Consider the following 26650-nt stretch of genomic DNA (forward strand, 5'->3'; position numbering starts at 1 on the left):
AACGTCGGACGGCATCGAAAGATTACTACAGTACTATTTTGTTAGGTGATCACACACGAATACATGTCATTGAATGCCTACCTATCTATCTACTCATCCACCCACCTACTTACCTGCCTGCCTACCTACTCGTACATACATACATACATACATACATACATACATACATACATACATACATACATACATACATACATACATACATACATGTGTGCATGCGTGCGTGCATTCTTTTAATCTTACCATTTTGCTGATTTGTAGATATTGCAACACAATATTCTCACAAAACACAGTTACCGGGTGGCGCTGAAACCACACAGATGACTGACGTGCATGTACTGACTGATGAAGAGATAGAACAGAAGAATGAAGAACTCGAGGCCAAAGTCAACGAACTCATGATAAGTAGTGGGATAGGAAGGTCAAGGTGTAGAGAGAAGGGGCAAGGACGAGACATTGGAAAAGCTTTGGCAATGGAGGGAGCCAGTGTGGAGGAAAGTAAATTAAACCCACTTCTTGGTGAGTTTCTACACGTGAAGGCAGAGACTCGAGAACTTGCTACTAACCATCCTGAACTGGTGATGAAAACGGAGAAATTATCAGCGTATGCAGATCATATTGTTGGTGATGCAGAAATCCCTCAAGAAGCAAAAGAAGTCTATCTGAATATGAGACAAGTTGAGAGAGGTTAGTGTGCTTTATGATTACGCAAGTAAAGTTAAAGCATTGGTCGACTAATTGTTTTGATGTGGAAATCGGTGGCAGACATGGTCACTTGACTGAAATTTGAAAATTTTCCGCCAAAATTTAAACATTGAAAAGGGAAAACATTTCAACTTATACACGCAAAATTTCATTCTGTCTTTCTGCATATTATGAAAGAGCAATTATCACTCATAACAGACATCATGAATAATATAATTTGACCTATCTATTAAATATTTAAAAATGAACGTAAAATGTAAAGGTTTTTGGAAATAACAATGTAATAATTTTGAATTAGTCAGTTGTTATTATATGATCTTTCATACTACTTCATATCTTTTAACGATTTCGTTTGAATAAAGGTTCGTCATAAAGATACAAAATCTCATTATATCCCATATGCGATTTTGGCGGGAAAATATAGATTGTCAGTCACCTGACTTGGTCAAAATCTAAAGATTTGCAAATGTTACATTTATACCTACTGAGTAATATGACGACTTTATTTCTAAAACTTGATCTGAAATGTGATAAGTGTCCAACCCATGCCTTACCATACAAGCGTATTTGCAGTCCCGGTCAACAATTTATGGTAACGACAACCTTTTCTTCCATGTGTCCTTCCCAAGTGAAAATCAAGACTTTGTACCATGAAATATCGAGTAGTATGCATATACTCAGTAATGCCATGGTGACACACTATTGTGTAGTAATTACTTCGAAAATGACACGTGCAGTACTGGTATGATTCCTATTCAAATCAAGACACCGATTTGCACTCACATCTAGGCATGTAATATTGCCTGACTACATGGGTTATGTGCCCGAGAGCAGGTCACAATTTGCTCGACGCCAGGAGAGCAGATTGTGACCTTCTCTCGGGCACATAAACCCATGTATTCAGGTAGTAATATTTTTTATTATATGCCCCTTGGCAGTTAACGCTATAGACATTCTCAGAGAATTTTACCATTATCGACCAGCATCAACGTCAAAATAGCAGTCCGCGCATCGAAATGTCATATCTAGCGTTAAGAGTGTGTACTTTGACGTCCAAAACGTCGAAGGGCTTCACTGGACCGGGTAACGATGGAATGGGTAACTATCCATACATCGTTCACACGGCCCGCTAACTCCCCGGATGTTCCTATTAAAAGGAAGGCTCTGATTAGCACTCACATCGGGCCATGTAATAAATGAAGACACGGAACCTCATTAGTAACAACCTTATGTGTCACCAGAGTATCAATATCGCTGTTCCGTTCTTTCTGATGAAAACTCATCTTTTTTCTCAATTTGCCAAATTGATGATGTCATGTTGAGAGAATTCCACTTTTGGAATCCCAAAATCGTAGGGTAAATACTTGGCTCAGTAAAATAATGCTTTTCAAACGAGAGATACCGAAAATGTCTCATAAGTTCTTGTGCGGTGAAGGGATGATAAAAATGTGATACATTCAAATTATGATGAAATCTACAATTTTGTATTTTGGGCGCAATTTTTGCGATATTTGGTAAAAAAATTGTTTCTGAAAAGTACTCGTCTGATAGTTGTGATATTTGGTATACAGGTTCCTACAGATGAACTAAATATGATATATTAAAATTATGATGAAATCTGCAATTTTGTATTTTGGGGCAATTTTGCCCTCTTTGGTCAAAACATTGCTTCTCAAAAGACTGCTGGTTTCATAACTTTGGTTGACATGTTCTCAGGGATGATGTTAATGTGATATGTTCACAATTATAATGAATCTTCCATGGTATATTTTTGCAGCTATTTTGACATTTTCTGTCAGGCTAATCTGAAATGAGCTTTTAAAGATTTCCACCTTCTTCGTCGACACATGTGTCACAAATAGTTATTCTCTACATAACACAGCGGGCCTGTATCGGCCTTTAGGTCACTTGTTTAACTCACTGACGATATCGGTGATACTTTCAAATCGGCAAACCAGCAAATTATTCCACTAAAGATCCAAGTAATTCAGGTAGACTATTCCAGATCATCAGACTTGTGCTCGCGATGCATTTGTGTTGTGGAAGGACTCTGGTGGCCCACGTCAAAGTACAATGTTTTATCTTGTGAGGAAAAACTCGCGCACACTTTAAGTATGTGATAAAGGTAAAAACAGTGAGGCATAAATGAGAGCCGATGCCTTAACGGATAGACTGTATAATGATAAAGTAAAACTAATCTGGAAAAGTGTAAATGCAAAATTGAGGTCACCGTGCAAATTTTGGCAAGTTCAAAATGGCCGCCATCCCTGTGTTAGCTCCATGGAGAAAATTCAAATTTTGGATTTTCGAAAAATATAATACGATAAAAAAATTTTCTTACGCCAAGAGCTTGAAATGAACCCCCACAATTAATAGATCAGAAGAGAGTTGTAAAAGTTTGAGAGTCCAAATATCTGTCCCTGAGGCGCATTCTGCCTAAAGCTAGCAGATGAATGACGTTGAACACCAAGGAAATTATGAATTCGTGATCATTGTTGAATGTTTTGCGAGATGAATGGTGTTGTTTTCTATTGGCAGTCTTGTTGTCTCAGTCATTCGAGATTGCAAAGGGGTATTTAACAAGTCACAAAATACTTTTCTGGATCCTCTATACAGAGACTAAATGCGAGTAGCCAGACATTTCACTCTTGCATCGTATATGAAACTAGGCGACTATATGTAAGTAATACATGTCCTGTAAAAGTAGAATTGTACAGTATGTATTTTCACAATTTGGTATAGTGTATCTACTGGCGAGGTAATTCGAAGACAGTATGTATGCATCTGCGCCCCCTGTGCGTAGAAGTAAGATTACTGATGGAGGACAAGGTGGACTCGGATTGTAGAAAGGTACAAAAACAACAGCCAGTGTTTAGCGATGAAGTGTGTATGTAGTAGGCTATAATTATTCGGAACAAGTCCACTATTGAGACTGCACAATACATCGAGGCAGAGGAATTATGCACACTGAAGAAAAAACACGTAGTCGGAGTACTTGGGAAGTTTTGGAGAGCGAGTTACCCTGCTTACATAAACATATTTGTGAAATTTTAAATTATAATGAAGTCTTTTGGTGACACTTTCATGCACTTTTCATGAAGATTCAAAATTATGTTGAACACAAAAAGGATTTTCCAGCATTACCTTGTAAATAGTGACAAGTGACCATCGCGTTTTGAAAAAAAAGGTTATTTTAGAAGCTTTTTAAACGTTTTCACCACAAATTGTTCAAGGCTTGCCAAGAATCCAAACACAGCTCCTGCAAATGTATATGCTACAAAAGTGCTTAGGGTTGCTAAATTTTCAAAATCTGTGTGATACGTCTACTCAAACTCGGGGTATGGTTATTCATTTTGAAATTCAGTTTCTATTTGGAAAATGATTGGTGTATCTTGCAATCCGATATGCTTTGAAAGGCAAAAATAAAGGTAGTAAAAGATAGTTCGTCTGTTTGAAGGCAAATGCTTCTTCCCTTGTCTATCCCTTCCGTAATTGCATTGCTAATATTATGGTTAAAGTTTTTTTGAAATTGAAAGAGTAAAGTTCAAGAAGCATTCAATATTGAGATGGGTGCAGGAACTTTTGTAGACAAGTCATGATAGTTGTAAAGAATAACAATGGACAACAGATATCTGGTGCAGAGCTGTATGGACAGGCTGAATTGAATATTCCATTTAAGTTTTCCGTATCAAAGGAAGAAAACTGTAGCAGAAGCACAGCAAATACATAATACTACACATTGTGTCATGTAAAACAACACGAGAGGTATGGGATGAAATATGAATCAGAACAGGGTACACTGGTGTAATAATGTAATTGAATAAAAAGTTCTGAAAATGGGGTACTTAAAGGGTGCATCAAAAAACAAACAGAAAAAGGTCGGTGCATTTATTTACTTCATGCCTGCTTGTCATCTTTTCATTTTTCCTGACATCCTCGGCTGGAACCTCTTGGAATCTCAAAATCTTCAAGTCCCCTGATGACATCAAATTGTCCAACCTGAACAGCAATACTAGTCATTTGTAGGCACTCATACAAACATCAGCAGAGCATACTAACAGACAATCACATTATCGTCTGTTTGTTGTGGTATACACTCTGGGTTTGGATACAAGTAAATGAGGAATGCAAAAAGGTGTCATGGTGAACCAACACAAAATGCAATTTGGACACTGAGGGCGCTGTTCTGCCAACCTTTGGCACTGCAAGGGTTCTTAATTTGCTAACAGAGAAGAAAACTGTCGTGCAATGTTTCTTTTTCTTTATTTGTCAGGAAAAATTGCTTGTGAAGTTGATGGAAGGTTGTGAAAGTTTATTTTAAAAGCAAAATTGAGGTAATCAGATTAGGACTTCTGTTCAAAGAAACAAGAATAGTGACACCAACACCAGAGACGATATTACAACACTTCAATATATCATGATTAAATATTGATAATTTTATCAAAAATTTTGTTGAATGATCAAAATTGGACATAGAGCTCAGCTTGAAAGACAGCATAGATCTACCAAATTTCATACTTCAAATAAAAATAATCAGGGAGCTTATACAGTATACACACAGATACAGGGCATCTGGCCATAATTAACAATGACCTAAATGTACCGTACTTACAGACATGGGTACTAAATATTTCCTTGCTTACGCTTGCTTGACTATGATTAGTATTTTCATCAAATCACCTCACTTGTTCCAATTGTAAAATTACTTATAGCCTTGTTAGTTGTATCTTTTGATGCAGGTAAGTTACCAATACTTTTGTTCTTTTTGTAAAATAAGATTTTGTTGTTCTGCTCCCAGAGTCATGTTGCATTCCAGGTTTGTGTTATACCTTGTCAACACAGTTTATGTATGTGTACGGTATAGTGTCCAAAGTTACCACTGATGGATGACTTGTAAAACTTTTAGTATGAATACCAGTAGAACTAATTTATCAACAGTAACATTCCATAATATACATTATGCATTGTGCTTGTAAGGCTAATACAGGTACTTCATATTAATTTAGGGAGAAGGAGAAAAATGGGTACCTATTCTCAAGAACAAATAAATTATCAAAAGTTACAGATACTATCCATTTAATTGTTGCATATTATATTATAGCTTTGCCAATAGCAGTGAATTTTGTGATGTCATCGCTCCCAGATTATTACTGATAATGTATCTGACTATCCAGCATTATGGCCCCAGATGTTTTCTACATCTACAAATTCACTGGCATTGCCAAAACTATAAACTAATAGCAATAATGTACCCCCTCCTGACCCACAATGTACCGGTGCTTTGCGAATATTTTCCTTTCTGTAATCTTTGCCATGCCAACAGGGTTACCAAATGCTGAAAATCTAAAAATAATTTTCTTCACTTGTCACAATAGCTTTTGTGGAAAATTACATTTTCACGCTCTTTGTTATCATGAGGATTGAAATCAAATTGAATTGAATACAGTTCCCATAGAGACAAAATCAATTTATATTTAAAAATTAATTTCTCTTATTAAAGGATTTGTCAAGTGGCACCTGACGTCTTTTTAATCCATCATCTCTATACTGTAATACATTGCAATATAAGCCTGGAAATTCTACATAATAAGTATGAAGGATACAAACAGCTATTGCATGATCTATGATTTGAGGAATATTCATATCTGAACATTTCCTTATATTTTAGCACAAATTTAAATGCCAGTGAGTTTCAAACTGTGTATTATAAAACCAACATTCACCAGTGATTCCTCCGAGTTAGTGCATCACTACAAATTTTGGTGACAACCATGTTTTCTGACATCCCTGCTTTGCTTTTCTGTAAAAATCAAGCATTCTACACCTCTTAATTTGCTAAAATTTCTCCTGTCTCTTTCTCTATCACTGTACCATGCCCTGGAAATATACCGGTAAGAAATTGATCAATAAAAGACAATAAACTAATTTACAGTCCACTCTAGAACACATCATTTCATATTTTCCATTATCTGTTCTCTGGTTCTACTTCCCTGTTTCAAAGCTGAGTCATACGGCTAGGGGGACAAAAAGTATCCTTTCTCAGATTTTTGATAAGCCAACAGAAACTAAGGACATCAGCTGTAATTCCAGACTTACCTTGGTTTGTTGCAAGACTGGATCAGAAACATCGTGAGAAGAATTATAGATGAAAGATAGTTTAGACCCAAACTCTAGAAATGATATGCAGTCTACAGCTAAGGTTTAGAAAATACTGTGAACTTGAATATGAATAAATTACAAATTACTTTGCTTTGAAAAATCTTCTAATATCTTCTAATAATCTTCTAATCTTATAATATAGTTTCATCCAGATTGCTGTTCCTTATGTGTAAGTCTTTCATTGTGGACATGAGACAGTAGCATTGCTATAAGAAATATATACATGTCATTCTCTGATACCAACAGTGAGCATTCAAATGAGAAATAATTCCATTAAACACAAATTCAGCTTGCATAATATCAACCTTGGTTCCAATATCATTATGGTCTCATTCCGGTGTGTACCATCGAAGACATACTGTTATGTGGGGCTCCAATTTTCACGTGTGGACGTGACATAGAATTGGACATTAATTCAGCAGTTAAAATGTAGAACTTGATCAGGTTAACAATGGGTTTGTATGCCTACATGGTTATAAGCGGATTTACTATATCCATTCAGAATTGAGTGCCACTTCCACATACTCCTTACAAAACCCTGGAGTGTACTTGTCAGAGTTTTTCATGCAACCATCACCAAGTAGACATTTCATACATTGTGAATGTTGGAGGGGAGGCTGACAGTTGTTGTAGGGAGTCAAGGCATCCAAAATTTGCAAACCTGATCCCATCACTCCACAATATTTCCTGTCTGTACTGCTTATACCTACATCAACAATTTAGATGATCACTTTGATAGTTGGCGTGAGCATTGCCTTTCCTTGTTTGGCTGCACTTGCTACAGCTAGATCTCACAATGTGTTTTTTCACTGAAACTATAAATGTGTGCTTTGGGACAAGATTAATGACGTCTTTCAACTCAGACTTTGAGAGCCTGAAGTTTACCATTTGTTTTCTGTACTGTTTACTGCTTATACGCATGAATAAATTTGTTGAACATTTTTGAGCGACATGCAGATATTATATAATGCGAAAACAAGGATCAATCCAATATATCTCTACATCTTGACCCTTTGAGCGCCTAAGTCAGATATACCCCAGTCCATTTTTTTCAAAATATTGATAAGGCTGTAGCAAATTAATGGTGATGTCCATTTAGTCCAAAATTATCAAAAATTACAGAAAAATTAATATAATTTGGTAAAATGTTGCACTAAATTTTTGGTGGGAAAAATGATTGATTTACAGGTACATGTAAAATTGCAAGAATATATCATTCTGATATTGTTATTCCCATGAAAAATTCACACAGACTCAGTATGAGAAGCCATTTTGAATAATTTACACAGAAATTGGTGTCACACTGCTACCTTTCAAGATGAATAGCAACATTATCTCTTTGTCCACAAAAGAACCTGCAAGAAGATGCTGACTCAATGCATTCGAGAAATATAGCTTCATATATCTCCATTTTTTGGGTCAGGAGCCCCCCTCTCCTTCTTACAATCTAAAAATCATCTTATTCAAGTCCATAATTATTTCATTGAACTCTGAAGGCTGAAATCTGTCGCAAAACAGTGTGACCTGCACAAAACCAAAGGGTAGGGTGTATTTCTTCACAACATGTCTGAAAAGCTAATATGGAAACACAAGTTTTGCACATCATATTTCTTGTCTACTCACTGCTACATACAACATATGTAAGTGTGAAATTAATGACAAAACTTTTAGTTTTGTGAAGCCATTTAGGTGACTGTGCTAAAGAAAAAATTCTGTCATTTTCATTAAAGGTGCACATGTTGTAGGTAGCAGTGAGAGCAGTGGACGAGAAATATGAGGCTAAAAAGAAGTCTTTCATCCTACTTTTTGAGATACATTATCTAGAATTATATCATACCAGTATATTGATAGCGCAAATACAGTGATCTGATTGGTTGAGACATGAAAAGAACTGTGATATATTGGTTATATATCACGGTTGGCATACGCTGAGCTCTCAGCTTGAGCAAAAATCTGTTTTTGACGTTCCATGCCAGAATTTCAATATGCTGTTATGATATAATAGCAATAAATCACACCCAGCGACGGAAGACCATATCGATTTTGACCAGTTCACTACATATGCACTCGCTATCGCTAGTGCATATGTCATGAACTGGTCAAAATCTCGTGGTATACCGTCGCTGGGTGTACTTTATTGCTTAAATATGCCATAGAGTGTAATTCTGTGCAGTTCACTGTATGACTACTTTCAGCCCTAAAGACATGTATGGAGCTGAAAAACACTGGGACAATGGTACTACCTGCAGATAGAGCTCAAAAAACATTCCTTTACAGCATGCAAATGTCTTTTACACTATGTAAAGTGAAGAAAAATGTGTGCTTTGCTGACCGTGCAATAAAGGTACACAATGTTATATTTATCAAAAGTGCAAAGATAAACTGCTGAGTCAGCATATGTTGCTGGTTCTTTCATACACTAAGATATCTTGCTATCATCTTGGAATCTAGCATGGTTATACCACTCTTTGTATATATTTCTCAAAATGACTTCTTATTCCAAGTTGTTTGTGAAAGTTTCAAGAAAATGGCAATATTACAAGGATGTTTTCTTCCATTTCTACATACACTGACCGATGGAATAGTCTAATACCAACAAATAGTCACCTACCTAAATGATATAAATTGAATCACTTTGTTCTGTCTGTCTGTAAAATTAAAACCAGTTACCAGGGTACCAGATGTAAGTTGTGAACTTCATCCTATATACACCTGAAGAAGACTTTACCACATCAGCCATAGTAGAAATCATTGCTTGTCTGACTCGCAGGTGCCTTCAATGTTGAAATATGCCGGTAGATACAAACATACTCCCTAAAATGTTGAATTGTACTGCACCTTGCCATGGGTCCAGTACTTTTCCTGTGTAGCCTTATTTGCATATTGGGGAGGATGAATTTGTTGGCCATCTGAGATCTGATGCCCAACTCACTGTCCTGTTTGTAAAATCTAATCAGAATCTTCTTGAGAATTAGATGACAAAACGTCTCATTTGAATGAAGGATAGTCCAGACCTAAACTAAAGAAATGATATACAGATAATATAAAGGAATGAAATATAATACTCCAATTACTCCCGTGAAAAGTCTGAAAATAAACATGAAAACAAAAAACAAGTGACTGCATGACATACCAGTATTGAGAATTTAAACAGTGTTGACAAATCATCGTAACCACACTGTAATAAATTTCAAAATAAAAGCAACAGCTAATGATTGGATACAAATGTCATGGGCAGACCAAACTATGCAATGTTGCCACTTTGCTCAAGAGTTTCAGTTCTGATAGGCACTGACCATGTGTAACATGGCTATATGAGACTGTTTATTGAATTAAGGTAGTATACGCCAGCGAAAGTCAAACACTTAAACTTCTGCTCAAACTTTTCTCAAGGAATCTTTCAACCATTCTCTTTCAAAATCAAGAAAAATACCGTCAAGGACACTATGTGCTCACATTCGGTTTGAATTGGTCCATTCGAGAAATATTTAAACCAGGAAAAACAAGAATGACAAAAGCAAATAAGGTCTCCAACTTAGGTACTGGAGGTCATCTTTAGGAACATGCATATCAACTTCTATAGCAATGGAGAAGCAGATCCTAAATACATAAGCAAATGTCAACAACAAAAAACAGAGAAGGTTTGATTAAAAGAAAAGGTGGGAGTGGGTAAAAAATGCACAAGGGATCTGGTAAAAAAGTAATGCTACATCATCAATCTTCTAGACCCTACCCCCTCCTGAATATCAAATGTTCCACCCCTTGGTATTACATAAGACCAAATGACAGGAAGTACATTTACAACCTTGGAGATTTTTTAATTAATGCCATGAGTGTTATCATTCTAATGTAAACAGCACTTAAGGTAGTAACAGATAGTGAAATGCCTTCCACTGTGGGCGGTGATTACAACATCTGGAAATATCCTGGATCCAAATTTCTCATCAGTTCTTGTAGTCTTACATAGAAAAGTTGCAAAAATTGGTCCAAAATGAAAAAAATCACCTTAGCTTTGTTTTCTGGATCAAATTTTCCTACAAATTGGTACCAAATATGACAAAATTATGTTCACAGCCTTCAAAATTGTCTCACAACATATCCTGGGTTGGTGTAGGTCATTTAAGGTCACAAACTGAGAAAATTACCTAAAATATACAAATTTTGGGGTTTACCAACACTTTGAGCAGAAAATTTATCTAATAACATCTTTCGGGACTTTATACCAAATTACAAAGCTATCAAACAAGGGACTTTATACAAAATTACAAAGCTATCAAACAAGTAATTTTGAGATAAAGTTTTCTTGACCAAAAATGACAATATTGTCTTAAAAATACAAATTTTTATATTTCAGGACAATTTCAACATATCTAACTATTGTCATCTCTGTACGTCTGTGTACCAAATATGAAAGCTGTCTGTCCAGGGGTTTTAAAAAGGAAATACTGTTTAAGATTTTTTGACCAAAAATGACAAAATTGCTCAAAAATAGTAATTTTCCCAATTTTGTCATAATTTCAACAAATTAGAAGAGTAACACCCTTGCAAAGAGACAACCAAAATTGAGAGCGATTGGGCAGGTGGTTTCAGAGAAGAAGAATTTTTACTGAAAATGAGAAAAATCACCAAAAAATAGCGTCAATGACACTGTAGCTCCCATCCTGGACTATTTAGTGTTTGTTCTCTGGTCAGATATTTGAACATGTGTGAAAGGGATAAAGTGCATGAAGTGAAAATACTTAAATGAAATGTACTGGAGACAGTGAAATATGTTTAATGTAATTATTCAGAATATAAAATGGAAAAATACAGAATTAGATATATCGAATACTGTGATACAACCATTAACTCAAACAAGTCATTTACAATGACATAGTCCCCACTTGTAATAGGAGTATTAGTCTGATGGGGCAGGAAAATGTGGTCATTAAGAAGTATCACTGGAGTGTATATGTTGAGATCTATGGGCACATAGGTCTATGTCGTTGTTCCAAATTTGAAACACATGAGGCATGTCTAAGTTATGGTTCTAAATTGGGAAAAAAGATCAGACCTCTAGCAGTATTGGCCGGCCAAGAAATACATATGCGCATTATAAATGAGGTACAAGATGTGACATCTTAAGGTCTAATATCCTATCAAAATTGGAGGGTATAGAACTTGTGGTTACTGAAATATGCATATATATGTATAATCAAGGTCAAAGGTCATCGAGGTCACATGACATTTTGAAAAAAAAAATTATATTGCTAATTAATCCCTATATGCCAAAAAATCAGATCTCTAGCTCTATTCGCTTGCCCAGAATTAGATGTGTACATAATTAATGAGGTAAAGCGTGTGTTGTCATAAGGTCTCCCATCCTACTAAATACAAAGGACATAGCACTTGTGGTTACTTATTTATTGACATAAACATATATTTTAGGTAAAAGGTCATCGAGGTCACATGACATGTGGTCGAAAAATTTCTCTCCTATAGTTATCCCTATATACCAAAAATCAGACCTCTAGCTCTATTGGCTCGCTCAGAATGAGATATGCGCATAATTATTGAGGTACAGTATGTGGCGTCATAAGGTGTCCAATTATACCAAACATGAAGGGTGTAGCACTTGTGGTTACCGAGTTATGGACAAATATGTATATTTGAGGTCAAAGGTCATTGAGGTCACGTGACATTTTGTCAAAAAAATTGTATAGCTATGTTATCCCTATATACCAAAAATCAGACTTCTAGCTCTATTGGCTCACTCAAAATTACATATGCGCATAATTAATCAGGTACAATATGTGGCGTCATAAGGTGTCCCATCATACCATACTTGTAGGGTGTAGCACTTGTGGTTACTGAGTTATGGACAAATATGTATAGTTGAGGTCAAAGGTCATTGAGGTCACGTGACATTTTGTCAAAAAAATTGTATAGCTATGTTATCCCTATATACCAAAAATCAGACCTCTAGCTCTATTGGCTCGCTCAAAATTAGATATGCGCATAATTAATGAGGTACAATATGTGGCGTCATAAGGTGTCCCATCATACCATACATGAAGGCTGTAGCACTTGTGGTTACTGAGTTATGGACAAATATGTATATTTGAGGTCAAAGGTCACCGAGGTCACGTGACATTTTGTCAAAAAATTGTATAGCTATGTTATCCCTATATACCAAAAATCAGACCTCTAGCTCTATTGGCTCGCTCAAAATTAGATATGTGCATAATTGATGAGGTACAATATATGGCGTCATAAGGTGTCCCATCATACCATACATGAAGGCTGTAGCACTTGTGGTTACTGAGTTATGGACAAATATGTATATTTGAGGTCAAAGGTCACCGAGGTCAAGTGACATTTTGTCAAAAAAATTGTATTGCTAAATATCCCTATATACCAAAAATCAGACCTCTAGCTCTATTGGCTCGCTCAAAATTAGATATGTGCATAATTAATGAGGTACAATATGTGGTGTCACAAGCTGTCCCATCATACCATATATGAAGGGTGGTAGCACTTGTGGTTACTGAGTTATGGACAAATATGTATATTTGAGATCAAAGGTCATCAAGGTCACATGACATTTTGTCAAAATATCCGAGATATCTGCGTGAACGGATGGACTCACGGTATGGACGAACAGACGGACATGACCCAATCTATAAGCTCACTGGACTTCATCCGTGGGGACTAAAAATTGTGTCACTGCATCCTTTTTGCAATATGAATACAATGAGAAACTAAATTTTTATTTTTCGTGGCCTTATACATGGGAGTCTATGGAGATCTGCCTTATACATGGGAGTCTATGGACGTGTAAACTAAAAATATGCAAATTTCACCACGATTTGCCCAAATTTGGGAAAGGTCACTCCTATGCACTTCCATACCAAGTTTCAAATCAATCGGACTTGTGGTTTCAGAGCAGGAGATTTTTTGACCAAAATGGGAGAAAATTACAAAAAAATTCATGAAAAATAGCAAGTCCAAGATACTGACCCAAGATGTGCACAATCATTTCATGTCAGCCCAAAGTACTTACATGCTAATTTTTCATGTAATCTGCTCAGTGGTTATTGAGTTTTTCAATTTGACTGTTTTTACATTTTTTCACTTAATTTGCATATTTTTGGCAATGACAACTTCATTTGAACAAAATCTCATCTACAGCCCATCATCCATGTACACACCAAATATCAAGATGAAATGTACAGCGGTTTTGGAGTTTTTGATGTTGACATACAGACATACAGACATACAGACATACAGACATACAGACATACAGACATACAGACATACAGACATACATACAGACAGACATTTCCCTAGCCTATAAGAATAGCTTCCATTGCCATATATACATATGGCTATGGGAGCTAAAAATTCAGCAAAAATACAAAATTTGAGATATCTTCACAATATTCATAAAATACCGTCAATGACGCTGTACCTTCTCTAATGTGTGGCCAGGTCAGGTAATTGGTTGTTGGCATGGAGTTGTTGGTAAATAGTTGATGATGTAGGGGCATGAGGTGGGATATTGACCCAAAGAACCCAAAGATGATTAAATACATCGATCAAAAAAATTCTAAGCTACAGTATAAACTGCCTAAAGATAGTTCAATGTGGAAAAAAGTTAAACAATTCAGAAATAAGAATTAACAGTCCAAAATAGTAATGACGCACTTCCTTACTGACCTGAGTGCATGTGAAATACACAACCTGGCATCTGTAAATTAAATGTATACCAAGTGATCATTTCCAGTCACTTTTAACTGTTTTTAATGGATTTTCCAAAGAGTCCTGTGGAAATGATGAAAAACGCTTATCTGGTCTTGTGTTTGTATAACCTCATGGCTGATAATTGTCATAGTATTGAAAAAAAATTGAAAGTGAAGAAATTACTGTTTTTAATAGGCATATTTTCCTTGAAATACATGACCGTGTAAAGAATATATGCTAAAAGTGTTTAAGAGTAAATTTCTTTACCAAAAATAATTTAATTTGTGACCAAAGGATTTTTATTCTTTGAGTTTACAAATTCAAACATTGCAATTTGTTCAATCATCTTGTGCAGTGCAAAATTTATAAAATGACTGAAAAACAAAAAAATTGGCAGAATTACAGTCTTTGTGATGTAAAATTATGGGTTGACATCACGATAACTGTTAATCCGTTTGAAGTACTAATATACTATAATTTAAAAAAGAAAAATTCATGCAGAAACGGTAAAATATATTGTCAGCAATGTAGTGTTAATTTTGACTTTACATCAAAATATGCCTTTGCTGGATACCAAATATATAGGGCGAAATATCAGCCATGTTCAGCAAAATCCACACAACAGCATTGATCCTTTTCTAATTTGATTTGATTTGCTTATGTTATCCTTGTATGACAGTCAGTACAATATGGAACTTGAACACAACACAGTGAATAAGTATGCTGTAAATGAAATGGTGTGGCTGCATCCACATGCAGCAATAGGAGTGCCTTTGTCTCTCACCCCTCATTTCCAACCTGTCCCATCCCTGAAAAAATAGTTTGGTCTTATATTTATAATGTTAATAATTTCTGTATTTGTTAAAATGTGCGCATCTCAAAAACTTTTGATCATAAACATTTTCATTGTTTTTTATAGCTGACCAATCAGTTAACCTGTTTATTTGAATATTTGCGCATTTTTCCTCAGTATTTGACATTTTCTGAATACCTTCTTATTCAGTTTGTCATTTTCTAAAAGTTTAAATGCTCCATTGTGTGGTCAAGCTTTCCACAAGCATCAAATGTGGTACTTCATATAGGAGGGTCTGCCTCTAGAGGGCGGGCATCATGAACACTCCTGTGTTTGTTGGTTAATTCCTCCACGTAAACTTCTGATTGTACTGTAAACATTGAACATGGCCGACGTCCGATTTTCCTGTCTAAAACTTTCACTCATTTTCGTTCATATGACTCTGAAACCCAGGAAACGATTGGGAAGAAAGGGTTATCTTGAAATATTGAGGTACTCGCCGATATTTTGCAAAATTAAATGAGAAAAAATGCAAGGAAAATGCCGACAGGCTACACAATGACAGTTTTCAGACTCGGAGGCATATGATCATCTCTGCAGATTATGCAACAGGCCCAGATCACGTGAGGCCATGAGGGGATATCCACGCAACTCAGTACCAAACACTAGCGCTCACAGAGTGAGCAAACACAAAGTGAGTACCCCTAACGTCAGCTCAGTAGTCTGTAATAGATTGTAGTCAACTAAGAAACCTTGGAGAAAGGCTTAACCCTTTGCGACCCAGTGCAGCCTTGTGCAACATTGTTGCAAAGCCCAGCTGAAAATTTGCATACCAGGGTCCCAAAATCCCAAAACTTTTCAGCATTTTGCACTGCACTGCCACTGTACACACATGAAAATAAGTATTGAATACGGTGCATATTTTTATGTTTAACCAAATTATTTCTTTTACAGGCAAGATAGGAATTCCTAGAAGCTGCTGAATAAAATTTTTATAACACTAGAGTTTGAGTTTTTTTGCATGGGTGATGAAATTAGTGTGACAGAAAATGATTAAGTTGAATGTTTGAAAATGAAGTGTTTGAACTTCAAAGTGTGCAAAACAAAATTTTTTCGACCAAAAAAATAAATTATGATGGCAATTTTATCATGGAATAAATTATTTTCAAAGTTTGAGTGCTCACAATGCAAACAGCACACGCTCAATTCTTACCTGAGGCTGGAGGGTAACTCACTCCGCGCGTACTAACTTATGAAAATTACAAAGTCAAAGTGAAATTGATGAAAAGCTCATAAACGTTTATGAAGAAGTCTTGGCTAAAAAATTGCCAGTGTCCGATCAGCTGTTCATTAATATTCTGTTCTGTTCAGGGTGAATAAAAGTCACAACAAGAGATTAGATTTCAAAGCCGTTCGCGTTCACTGCAACATTGTTTACATTTTCGCGGGACACCGGAAGTCGCTCAACGTCGCAAAATTGACGCGTGGTACTGTAAGAAACACTCGCTCTTACACAGATAGACGTTACACTGCTTGCAGCCCCACGTGGTCTCAACTGGATAGCCTTTTGGTGTTTTTTTGCCAGTTTTACTGCATTGACGACAGCATTTCTTCTTCCGTTTGGCGTTCGGAGGAACAGTACCTCACAGCTGTGGTTAGCGATGTTGTCGATGTTGATGCTGTTCTCAAGCTCCGTAACTTGGCTTTGTGGACCCCGCTTTCTACGACTTGTGAAACCACCGATGAGCTGGCTTGAAAGATCGAGTCGATAATCTTTCTGTCTGTACCTTCGGTTGGGATTTGGAGAATGGGCAATGCTGTACAGGATGAAGGCGTTGATTATCATCCGATCGATGAAAAACCAGAACAGGTACTTCCAAAACTTCATGTACTTGTTGTTGATCGGGTAGTACGATGCCATCTGGTCGCTCAAATCTACGCCGCCCATGAAGCTGTTATATTTTCTCACCACTGTTGGTACAAACATCTCCTTTCCCTTTCGCTGAATTTCAACTCCACCGGGATTACAGTTGGTACTCAGCAGTGTTACATCGCGTTTGTCATGCCAGAGTGTCGCTATGATTTCACCACTCTTCCGGTAAACATAGTCGCCTGGTTTCAACTTTGTCGCTGACTTTGATACGGCAGGAGGAAGCCCTTTGCTGTTTTTGCGAACAGTGCTGCAGACGTACGTACGTCTGTTCAACAAGTCAACGGCCAGACGCAGAGAACTAAAAAAGTTGTCATAATAAAGATGATGTCCCATGCCAAAATATCTGCTGGTGAGATCGACAACGACGCTGTAGCCGAGACCGTGTTGAATCTGCTCTCCTTTCCCGGCGTATGGGATCATGTCAAACGTATATCCAGTCCGTGGACATGCAGCCGACCAAATTTTAAATCCCCACTTCACGGGCTTCGCAGGCATATACTGGATCATCGGTGACCGTCCGCTAAATTTGCACATGGCTTCATCGATTGAAATTTCCCGGAAAGGCATGAACTTCATCGGAAATTTAGAACGAACTACGTCAATTATAGGGCGAACTTTGTAAAGTCGATCTCTGCCGGGATCTTGTCGGTCAGGCTCAGCGTACGGATCATTGACGTGCAAATACTGGTTCAGCTTCATAAACCGGTTTCGCGACATGACTTTCGCCACCCCTGGTACATGGAGACGATCATCTGTTGACCAGAAGTCGCGTATCTCGGGTAAAGAGTGGATACCCATTAAGATAATGACACCAAAATACGCCTTCATTTCATTTCTGTCGACCGGACTCCAATCGGCATCAACTTTCTGTAAGCGATCTTGCTTGAACTGCGCGTATTTGTTGGTCTCACGGACAAGGTGATCCAGAAAATCATCTGTCATGAACAGCCGGAAAAAATCCAGCTGATCGCCTGTACAACCAAGATCGTGGAACGGCCCAGACTCATCACCGTTAAAATTAAATAAAGTCACATCATCGGAATTTTCTGACCACTGCAGATCGGCCACATCAATATCGTCAGCGTGAAGATCTTCCAACAGGCGTTCGGCAAGCTCGGTTGGGTCGATGTCGCTTCCATTTTCACGCTGATAGGCTTCCGGGCAATTTCCGTTCTCAGTTGCTGTTCCGTTATTTCTTCTGTGGTGAAGCCTTCAAAATCACTATCGGAATCGGAATCCCCAAAGAAAATGTCCCAAACCCCATCGTTTCGTACTTCCGGGGTCGACATCCGCAGTTCAAAACAAACTTTTAAATGAATATTCACACATGTAAATCTGGCGCCTGTGTTCAGAGATAAGGTCAGGAGGTCGAGGTCGTCTGTCAAGGGGCGGGAAACTAATCGTTTATTCATGAGGGGAGGCGGGAAATGTATTCAATTATTGGTGACGTCGAGATAAGATGTTGTAGAACGTCAGTGATTTATGAGTACTTGTCACGACCAAAAATAACGATGTAATCACTCTGTGTGTAACATAGCAACGTGCAGGCCGTCTCAGGCCTGATTGGGATTTCAATACCGTGTGCGTACGAAGCCGGGTCAGGCCTAATCGGGTATTCTGGACTGTGATTGGCTGGGCCGTTTCAGGCCGTACTGGAGCGCAAAGGGTTAACACTGTGGCTATGCCACTAAGTCCCTTTTGATTTTTGTCATAGCTCAAAATCGTTCCCCCACACCTCAACCTGAGCCATGAACACCCCCACCAGTTTATGATATGACCCATCACAATGGCATGACGTCAACGGATCTTGACAGACGGAAGTCTTGACAGACGGAAGTTCTTGACAGCAGCATATTGGTTTTCAACTCTAATACCTTCTCTGTCTATAAATAGACACGAGAAGGTAAAAACTGTATGAGGTTCACCTAAGGTACTTGCACACAAATTTTCAAAGCAATCAAAAAAGCGGTTCTTGAGTTATTAATTCTTAACCATTTTCACATTTTGTAAGCTCATTTGCATAATTTTGGCAATGCAGACTTCATTTGAACAAAATCCCATCTATAACCCAGGATGCATCAACACACCAAATACAAAGCTGAAACGTGCAGCGGTTTGCGTGTTTTTGATGTTGACGGACATACTGTACGTACATACCGATACATACATACATACATACATACATACACACATACATACAGACGCCATCGACTTCACCCTATACGATAAACTCACATTGGTATAACCAAATGCGAGCTAATAAAAATTGGGGGTCACCACCCAAATTTGGGAACTAGGGCAAATTAACCATGATTTACAGATATTTGAATCTAAAAGCGGCCACCATGGAGAAAAATAAAATTTCGAAAAACAAACACGGTGAAAACTTTTATTACACCAAGAGCCTTAAAATGAGTCCCCACAAGTGGTAGATCAGAATAGAATTTGTAAATTTTGAACGCCTGAATATATGTCCCCGAGGGGCATTCTACCTTAATTTGACATGATTCTGATACATTTGAGTTGTCTCTTATTTTCACACAATACATGTGTAACAACAGAATATTGAATCAGTTGATTAACTCAATGCACAGCTATATTGTTTGCCTCATTGAATATACAACCGTTTACATACACAAGTCTGTATAAATTCCAACTTGTAACTTACCTCTTTCAGGTAACTAAACTTCCATATCTAGTGTTTCATCCAGGATGGCATCAACAGGGGGATTTTCCCTCTTAACCAGAAAATTTAGGGGGATTTCACTAGTTCATGTATTTTACTTGTATCTCTAAGGTGTGACTGGCACCATTTCATGGGGCTGATCTCCCCTTGATAAATTATTAGGGGGTGCCAACGTGTAAACAGAGGGGAAATTGCCCCATCGCCCTGTCTGGATGAAACACTGCATATCATACTTAAAATTTTAAAAAATATACAAAATAAATACATGTATAATGAAAATAAACAAAAGTTCAGAAAATCAAACATTAAAAACAAATAATATGAAATTTAGTATACGGTAGTTCTCTTTTTGGAGGATGTGATGGCCCTGAAAAGGGCCGTTTGGTTTGTGTGTACATTACTGTATGTACACGATACAGCATTTCAGGCTCACTTGAACCCAAAACACATATCCACAGTCACTGTTGCAACAGTACTTGGACAAGGTGAGTGACATCTTGGCTGCATTCTTCACCTGCCTTTGTGTATCTTCATGACCTTTGACACCTTCAGATGCTTCCATTGTGAACCTATGGTAGACTTCATCCAGAGCATCAATTGTGTCACCGAGCCTGATCTTGCCTTCATTTTCTGTATTGACCTAGATAAAAACAAAATCATGTGTAAAAAAATTAATTTCTAAGCCAATATGAAGAGTAACGTAACTGTATGAAACACATACACTAATGACTATACCAAATTCTTCAAATATTCACTGGGTGTATGTTTACAGTATCTATTAGTGACAGCAGTGCTAGTAAGACAGCAGGGCAGACAAAAAATGTTGATGAAAGGCAGAGACAGATACATAAAGTAACAGGGTTGACAAAATAAGGTGACAGAAACACACAGACAGACACAATTGACATTCAAGAATTCTGATGAACCTACGTTAGTGTCTGATGTGTGCCGACATGATACAGAATATGATACATGATTATAAAATCTATGTGATGGGTATCACTGGAAAGAAAGGGAAAAGAAAACTGTCGACGTATTGGGATACGAGAAAATGTTAACAATGCTTTTGGCAAAAAAAGTTGACACTCAGTTTTAGGATCTTGATATACCGATTACATCATCTTGTTTATCCTTTTATAGAAAAAAGCAAAGTCTGTTTCAACTTTGAGTTACTTTGAATAGTTTATAAAAACTAAGTTGTAAAATGTATCTTCTGTTGAGCAAAAAGAAGACTATGAATATTAGCTACAAGGAATCAAAGATTAGAAGACAGTGCAGTATGTGAGACAATATACTTTGTGGAAGTGAACTGGATTCAACTGGAGACCAACTGACGGCAGATAATCTAATTATAAACATCATGTTTATAATTAGATTATCTGCCGTCAGTTTGTCTCAATGAATCCAGTTCACTTCCACAAACCCCAAGTACAATAAATCTAAGTAAACACGAGTAACATGATGAATCATGTCACATACAGTTTTGAGTACTGTATCAGCCAGGCTATAAAATTAGAAAATTTGGGGAAAAAAGATAATTTAAAATGGCAAATACAACATTTATGAACAAAGAAAGTATACAATCAAAATAAACTTGTAGAAGCATATACTGATCCAAAACAGATGATTATGAAATTTAGAATAATTGAATAAGCACTAGAGAATGTTAGAAACAAACTGTTAGCATGGCCAATAAAAAGCAACACAAGACAAACATTATACTAGGAATCAATTATTGAGACTGAAAGCCTCAAGAGCAGTAACTAGACATAATAGTCCTATTTTGAGGAGAAAACAATTTTTCATTTCAAACAAAATATTTTGGTTGGAACTGAAACAAAAAACCAAATAAACGTTAGGGAAACTGATTTTTGGTGATATTCAAGGACATGCTTTGACATGGAAGTTCAAAATGCTACACAAAATTGTTACACAATTAGAAATCACTACCTGATAATTTTCACATTTGAAATTAAAAAATCAAAATGTTACGTAAAATCCCAATCTAGTATGGCCACAACAATATGCAAATGTTCATTACAGTAAATCACAAGAAAACAAAATATCTTTATCATTTGAGAGTATTTAGAAAGAAAGAAGACAATAATGTACAACCCAAATATTCAGTATTACCAGGTTGCAATCAAAGAGAAAGAGAAATGCCGGACACTACAAAGCAGCATGTGATGATTTAGAAAAGGAAAAGGACTGAGAAAACAATAAACAAAGATAGGTTCACATTGTGATACAGTCACTCCACTCTTTAACTTTGAAATGAAATTTAAAATATATATAACTTTGAACAAAACAGAAATATAGCACAAACAACAAATATAAGAAAGGAGAGAAAGTTTCAAGCTTAGATTGTTTACAAATTTGGTCATTTAATTTAGAAAATTCATAAAATGAGACAAAAATGAAATTTGCATTGCAAACAAAATTATAAAAATAAATATGTAAACACTGCAAGACAGACAAAGTCACAGTTTTGAAGTTTACAAAAAACTACCAAAGAAAAAAAAATATGGCAGTGACAGTCTAATAAACAAGTCACCAATGGTTTGTGCTTCAATACAGAAATAGACTTTGAGAGAGATTGTAGGGACACAAAAATCGGGAGTGAGAATTGGCGTCACCAAATAGAAAATACAACACAAATAAACACACAGCAAACAAACAGATACAAAAATACACTGTATGTATCTGTAATTGACATCAAAACACAACAAAACAATTTACAACCTGGTAAAACTCTCTGTAAAACATGCTCTAATCACAGCAATACAATGACTTACCTTGTGGACTGAAAATCACATTTACACCGATAAAATGCTAATATGTTGCCATGGAAATGTGTGAGTTACATCAACATGTACATGTGATTGACATCAAAACACAACAAAACAATTTACAACCTGGTAAAAGTCTCTGTAAAAACATGTACTAATCACCGAAATACATACTTGTAGACTGAAAATCACATTTCCATCAATAAAATGCAAATACGTTGCCATGGAAAAGTGTGAGTTACATCAACATGTAGGTGTGATTGAGGTTGAAAACACAACAAAACAATTTACAGCCTGACAACTCTCTGTGTTAAACATGACCTAATCACTGAAATACAATGACTTACCTTATGGACTGAAAATCACATTTCCATCGATAAAATGCACATACGTTGCCATGGAAACGCGTTAGTTACATAAACATGTAAGGAAGTTGTTCCTTTAAATGTTCCATGTGTTTGTGTAAACAAAGAAAGTTTGCATTCAGTCAAAATTTGTGAGATCAGAAAATGTTTGACTTCATAGAAATTGTAGTTTGCATTTTGACCTTTGACCTTTGTTTTTGTTTTCCCTAGGCTATCCGGTCAAGGGGAGTGTCCTTGAAGTGTTTGGGTCTGGATCAATGCCAGGACAATTTAATCTGGCCAGAGGAATATACATCAAGAAGAACGGTCAATGGGTTATATGTGATTGGAAGAATCATAGAGTTCAGGTATTGATCCAATCCAACTCTGCTGTGATCTCATCTTACAATTCCATGCATTCCAGTCATTTAATCCATGGAATGTCACAGTGGATGAAGACAATGACCAATACTTTATGAGTGACCAAGGGAATGGCCAAGTTGTGGTGAGTTCTGGACAAAGCAAGATTTTAAACTGTTTTGGACGCAAAGAAGGAATTTTACCAACCGGTATCTGCTTGAGTCCTGATGGTTTTATATTCATTGGTGACTACAATGGATATGTGAGAAAATATAATAAATCTGGTGAACACATTGCAAGAACTGAAAAAGGACAAGTCAGTCTTCCCTGGGATCTGATTGTGAATAAGAAATGTATTTTTGTATCAGATGATGGCATTGGCAGGAAATGTGTTCATGTTTTGAATCACCAGATGCAAAGTATAAGAGACATTGGCAAGGGACACTTAGAGGGGCCCTATGGTTTGTGTTTTGATCACCAACAAGATGGCATATATGTTTGTGATTACATTGGGAATAGAGTGGTTCACTTCAATTGTGATGGTGAATTTCTCAGCTATAAAGGTCAAGGTCAGTTAGAGTTCCCCCTTACATTGCACTGTGTAAGGATAATCCATACAGATTAGTTGTAACACAGGAAGATGGCCGTGTTAAACTACTGTACATATAAGCAGACATGACACCACATCATGTCAACTCTGCAGGGATATCTCTAGTGAAAATCTACAAATTTTCTGACAAATTTTACACAACTCATTGCAACTGGCAGGCTGTAAATGTGTATTTTTTGCTGTCAGCTCAATAATTTTTCATATTTACTGCTAATTTTGGATCAAACATGACGTTTTCGTTTTGACGGACTGTTTCATCAAACTGTTCCGTAAAATATGCTATTTTTCACTCTTGATGGAATAACGTCAATAAAGTTATTATCATCATTTATGATTTTTGTACACTTTCTGACAGCAGCCTGTTGCAATGTTTTGTGAAAAATTTGTCAGAATAATTTTTTGACTTTCACAGATGTGTGCATGAGTGTACAGAAACATACATAGAAGCAGACATGACAATATAACATGTCAAGTCTGCAGGTATATTTCTGGTGAAAATCCACAACTTTTCAGACTAATTTTACACAACACGATGCAAACGACAGGCTGAAAACGTTGAATTTTAGCAGTAAAATGTAAAAATTATGGTATTTTTGGTCAATTTTGGATTAGACATTATGCTTTTCCCCTAACATGAACAAAATATTGGGTATTAATAAGGAAATTATTCACAGTTGTACTTTTTTCATGTTTTAGAAAATTATGCAGCAGCAGATTTCACGTCGTTTGATTAGCAATTAACTCTTGCATCAGTGTTGGTAAAACCTTCCCGGAAAACTCGACGATTTTCACTGAAATGTGCGTGCGAAAACATACCTGAACATTTCGATGACTGTTTTGTATTCACAGGTGTCTTGATTGCTCTAGTATAGGTATAGTTTCCGCACTTTTATGGAATTTTCACGACTATCGCGGCAGCGACCTTCTTGACAGGTCGCCATGTTTCAACTGAATGACCACATCAGCCGAATTCAAATGAAATATTTGGTCGCAAGAGGGCGGTATGATCAATATCGCCATCAGAGAATGTTTGGCAGAGCCGGATCTTGCAATCTGAAGGGGCAATTGTACCCGTGGATTCTAATGATGTTACATTGTTGTTGTTGGTTTATTTGTTTTTTTCTCTTTGTATTATAGTAAATAAGTAAAGGTAAAAAGTTTAAGTTACTCACTGCGTCAAGGAATAATACCATTTTACAGCCTAGTATATGTAAACCACTGTGAAGACGGCCAGACGGGGAATTGACACCTTTATAATGTACATAGCAGAGAAGTCTGTTCCTGTGTAGCGGGAACCCGAGCACTGGGCAGTCACAATGAAATATTATTGTATAACATATGTAGAAAATTTGATAATTTGTAAATTATCGTTTTCCAAAATGTTTTGAAAGGGTGGGTGACTTTGAGCGGAAACATTTCAAATGCATTGAAATGCGTTGTAAGAAGAAGCCAACCAGTGTTAAAAGTTATCATATATAAATTGTGAAGTTTCTACGTTAATATTTTTATTGTAAACTAAATGTTCTGTTTATTTTTTGGGTTGAAAGAAATAAAACCACTGGCTTACCATGACTTTCACTTTTTGCCTGAATAAAATTTACTCCCGCCGACGATTTAAAATATTAATTTTCTTGCGTCGAAACACCTTTCAATAGTTCGGGTCGCGAAAAAGGTATATCAAAGGAGATTTTTGCTCTCAGTTTGACTTTTTTCTATTCTTTAATGTATATGTACATGAATGAAGTCCAAAATAAAGTAATAATAAAAAATAAACATTCCTTATAACTTGAGATTAAAAACCAAAACCTTTGGAATAATAGTAGGTAGTTTTATTCAAGTTACAGGCCTGGAGCTGGAGGTACACTCAAAATACCAGTGATAATCAATGTTTCGGATAATCCTAATATTTAAATGTCTTTTATCTCCCTTTCATCATTAGTGAAGACACAGCTTACCATGAGAAAAACTACATGAAACCATAAAGCAAGACAACTTGTAGCCACATTGGTTAACTCTCCAACATGATTTATACGATATCCCACGCCCTCGAGGTACATTGCTGTGAGAAGGGCACATCACATGTCGTATGTACCGCGATTTTAACATCCTATTTCCGCCTCATGTTGACCTCTGACAAAAATAATGTTGATAAAATATGGAAAGATGAAGGTAATCTTTGGTATTATACTGTTCCATTCACCTTTCTGAGCCGAATCATGTATGTTGTAGGAATTGATTTCTCAGACTCCACGTCCTGTACGAATGTTTCCACTTCACTGGCCAGACTGGTAGTTTCAGAGCGAGCCATGTACAGCTGGGAGAGTTAGCACATATTCCCATCAAGTGAAATTTAGCTGAGATTTCATTTTCACGTCATCAAAAAATCACAAAAATTACTCACCCGGTTTGACGGTAATATTAAGTTTTGTGTTACGTCGTTCCCCTGACTGCGGTAATATCATCCTTCAGGATAGATACAGCGCCCCCAACGCCCATACTTGATCTTAGTATAAACCTCCTTCCTTCAAGGTTTGTATAGGAATCCAAAA

The 26650-nt window shown here is 36.6% G+C and overlaps 1 protein-coding gene across 1 annotated transcript; it reads left to right on the plus strand.

The window, feature by feature from the left end:
- The first annotated feature begins 251 nt into the window (after positions 1-251).
- LOC139127238 (uncharacterized) lies at positions 252-25673 on the plus strand. Its single transcript, XM_070693148.1, has 2 exons — positions 252-687; positions 23363-25673. Exons 1-2 carry the CDS (start codon positions 321-323, stop codon positions 23608-23610), a joined length of 615 nt encoding a protein of 204 aa, XP_070549249.1. The 5' UTR covers positions 252-320; the 3' UTR covers positions 23611-25673.
- The last annotated feature ends 977 nt before the right edge of the window (positions 25674-26650 follow it).

This window comes from Ptychodera flava, unplaced genomic scaffold, assembly GCF_041260155.1.
Source record: "Ptychodera flava strain L36383 unplaced genomic scaffold, AS_Pfla_20210202 Scaffold_30__1_contigs__length_3116999_pilon, whole genome shotgun sequence".
Classification (NCBI taxonomy): Eukaryota; Metazoa; Hemichordata; class Enteropneusta; family Ptychoderidae; genus Ptychodera; species Ptychodera flava.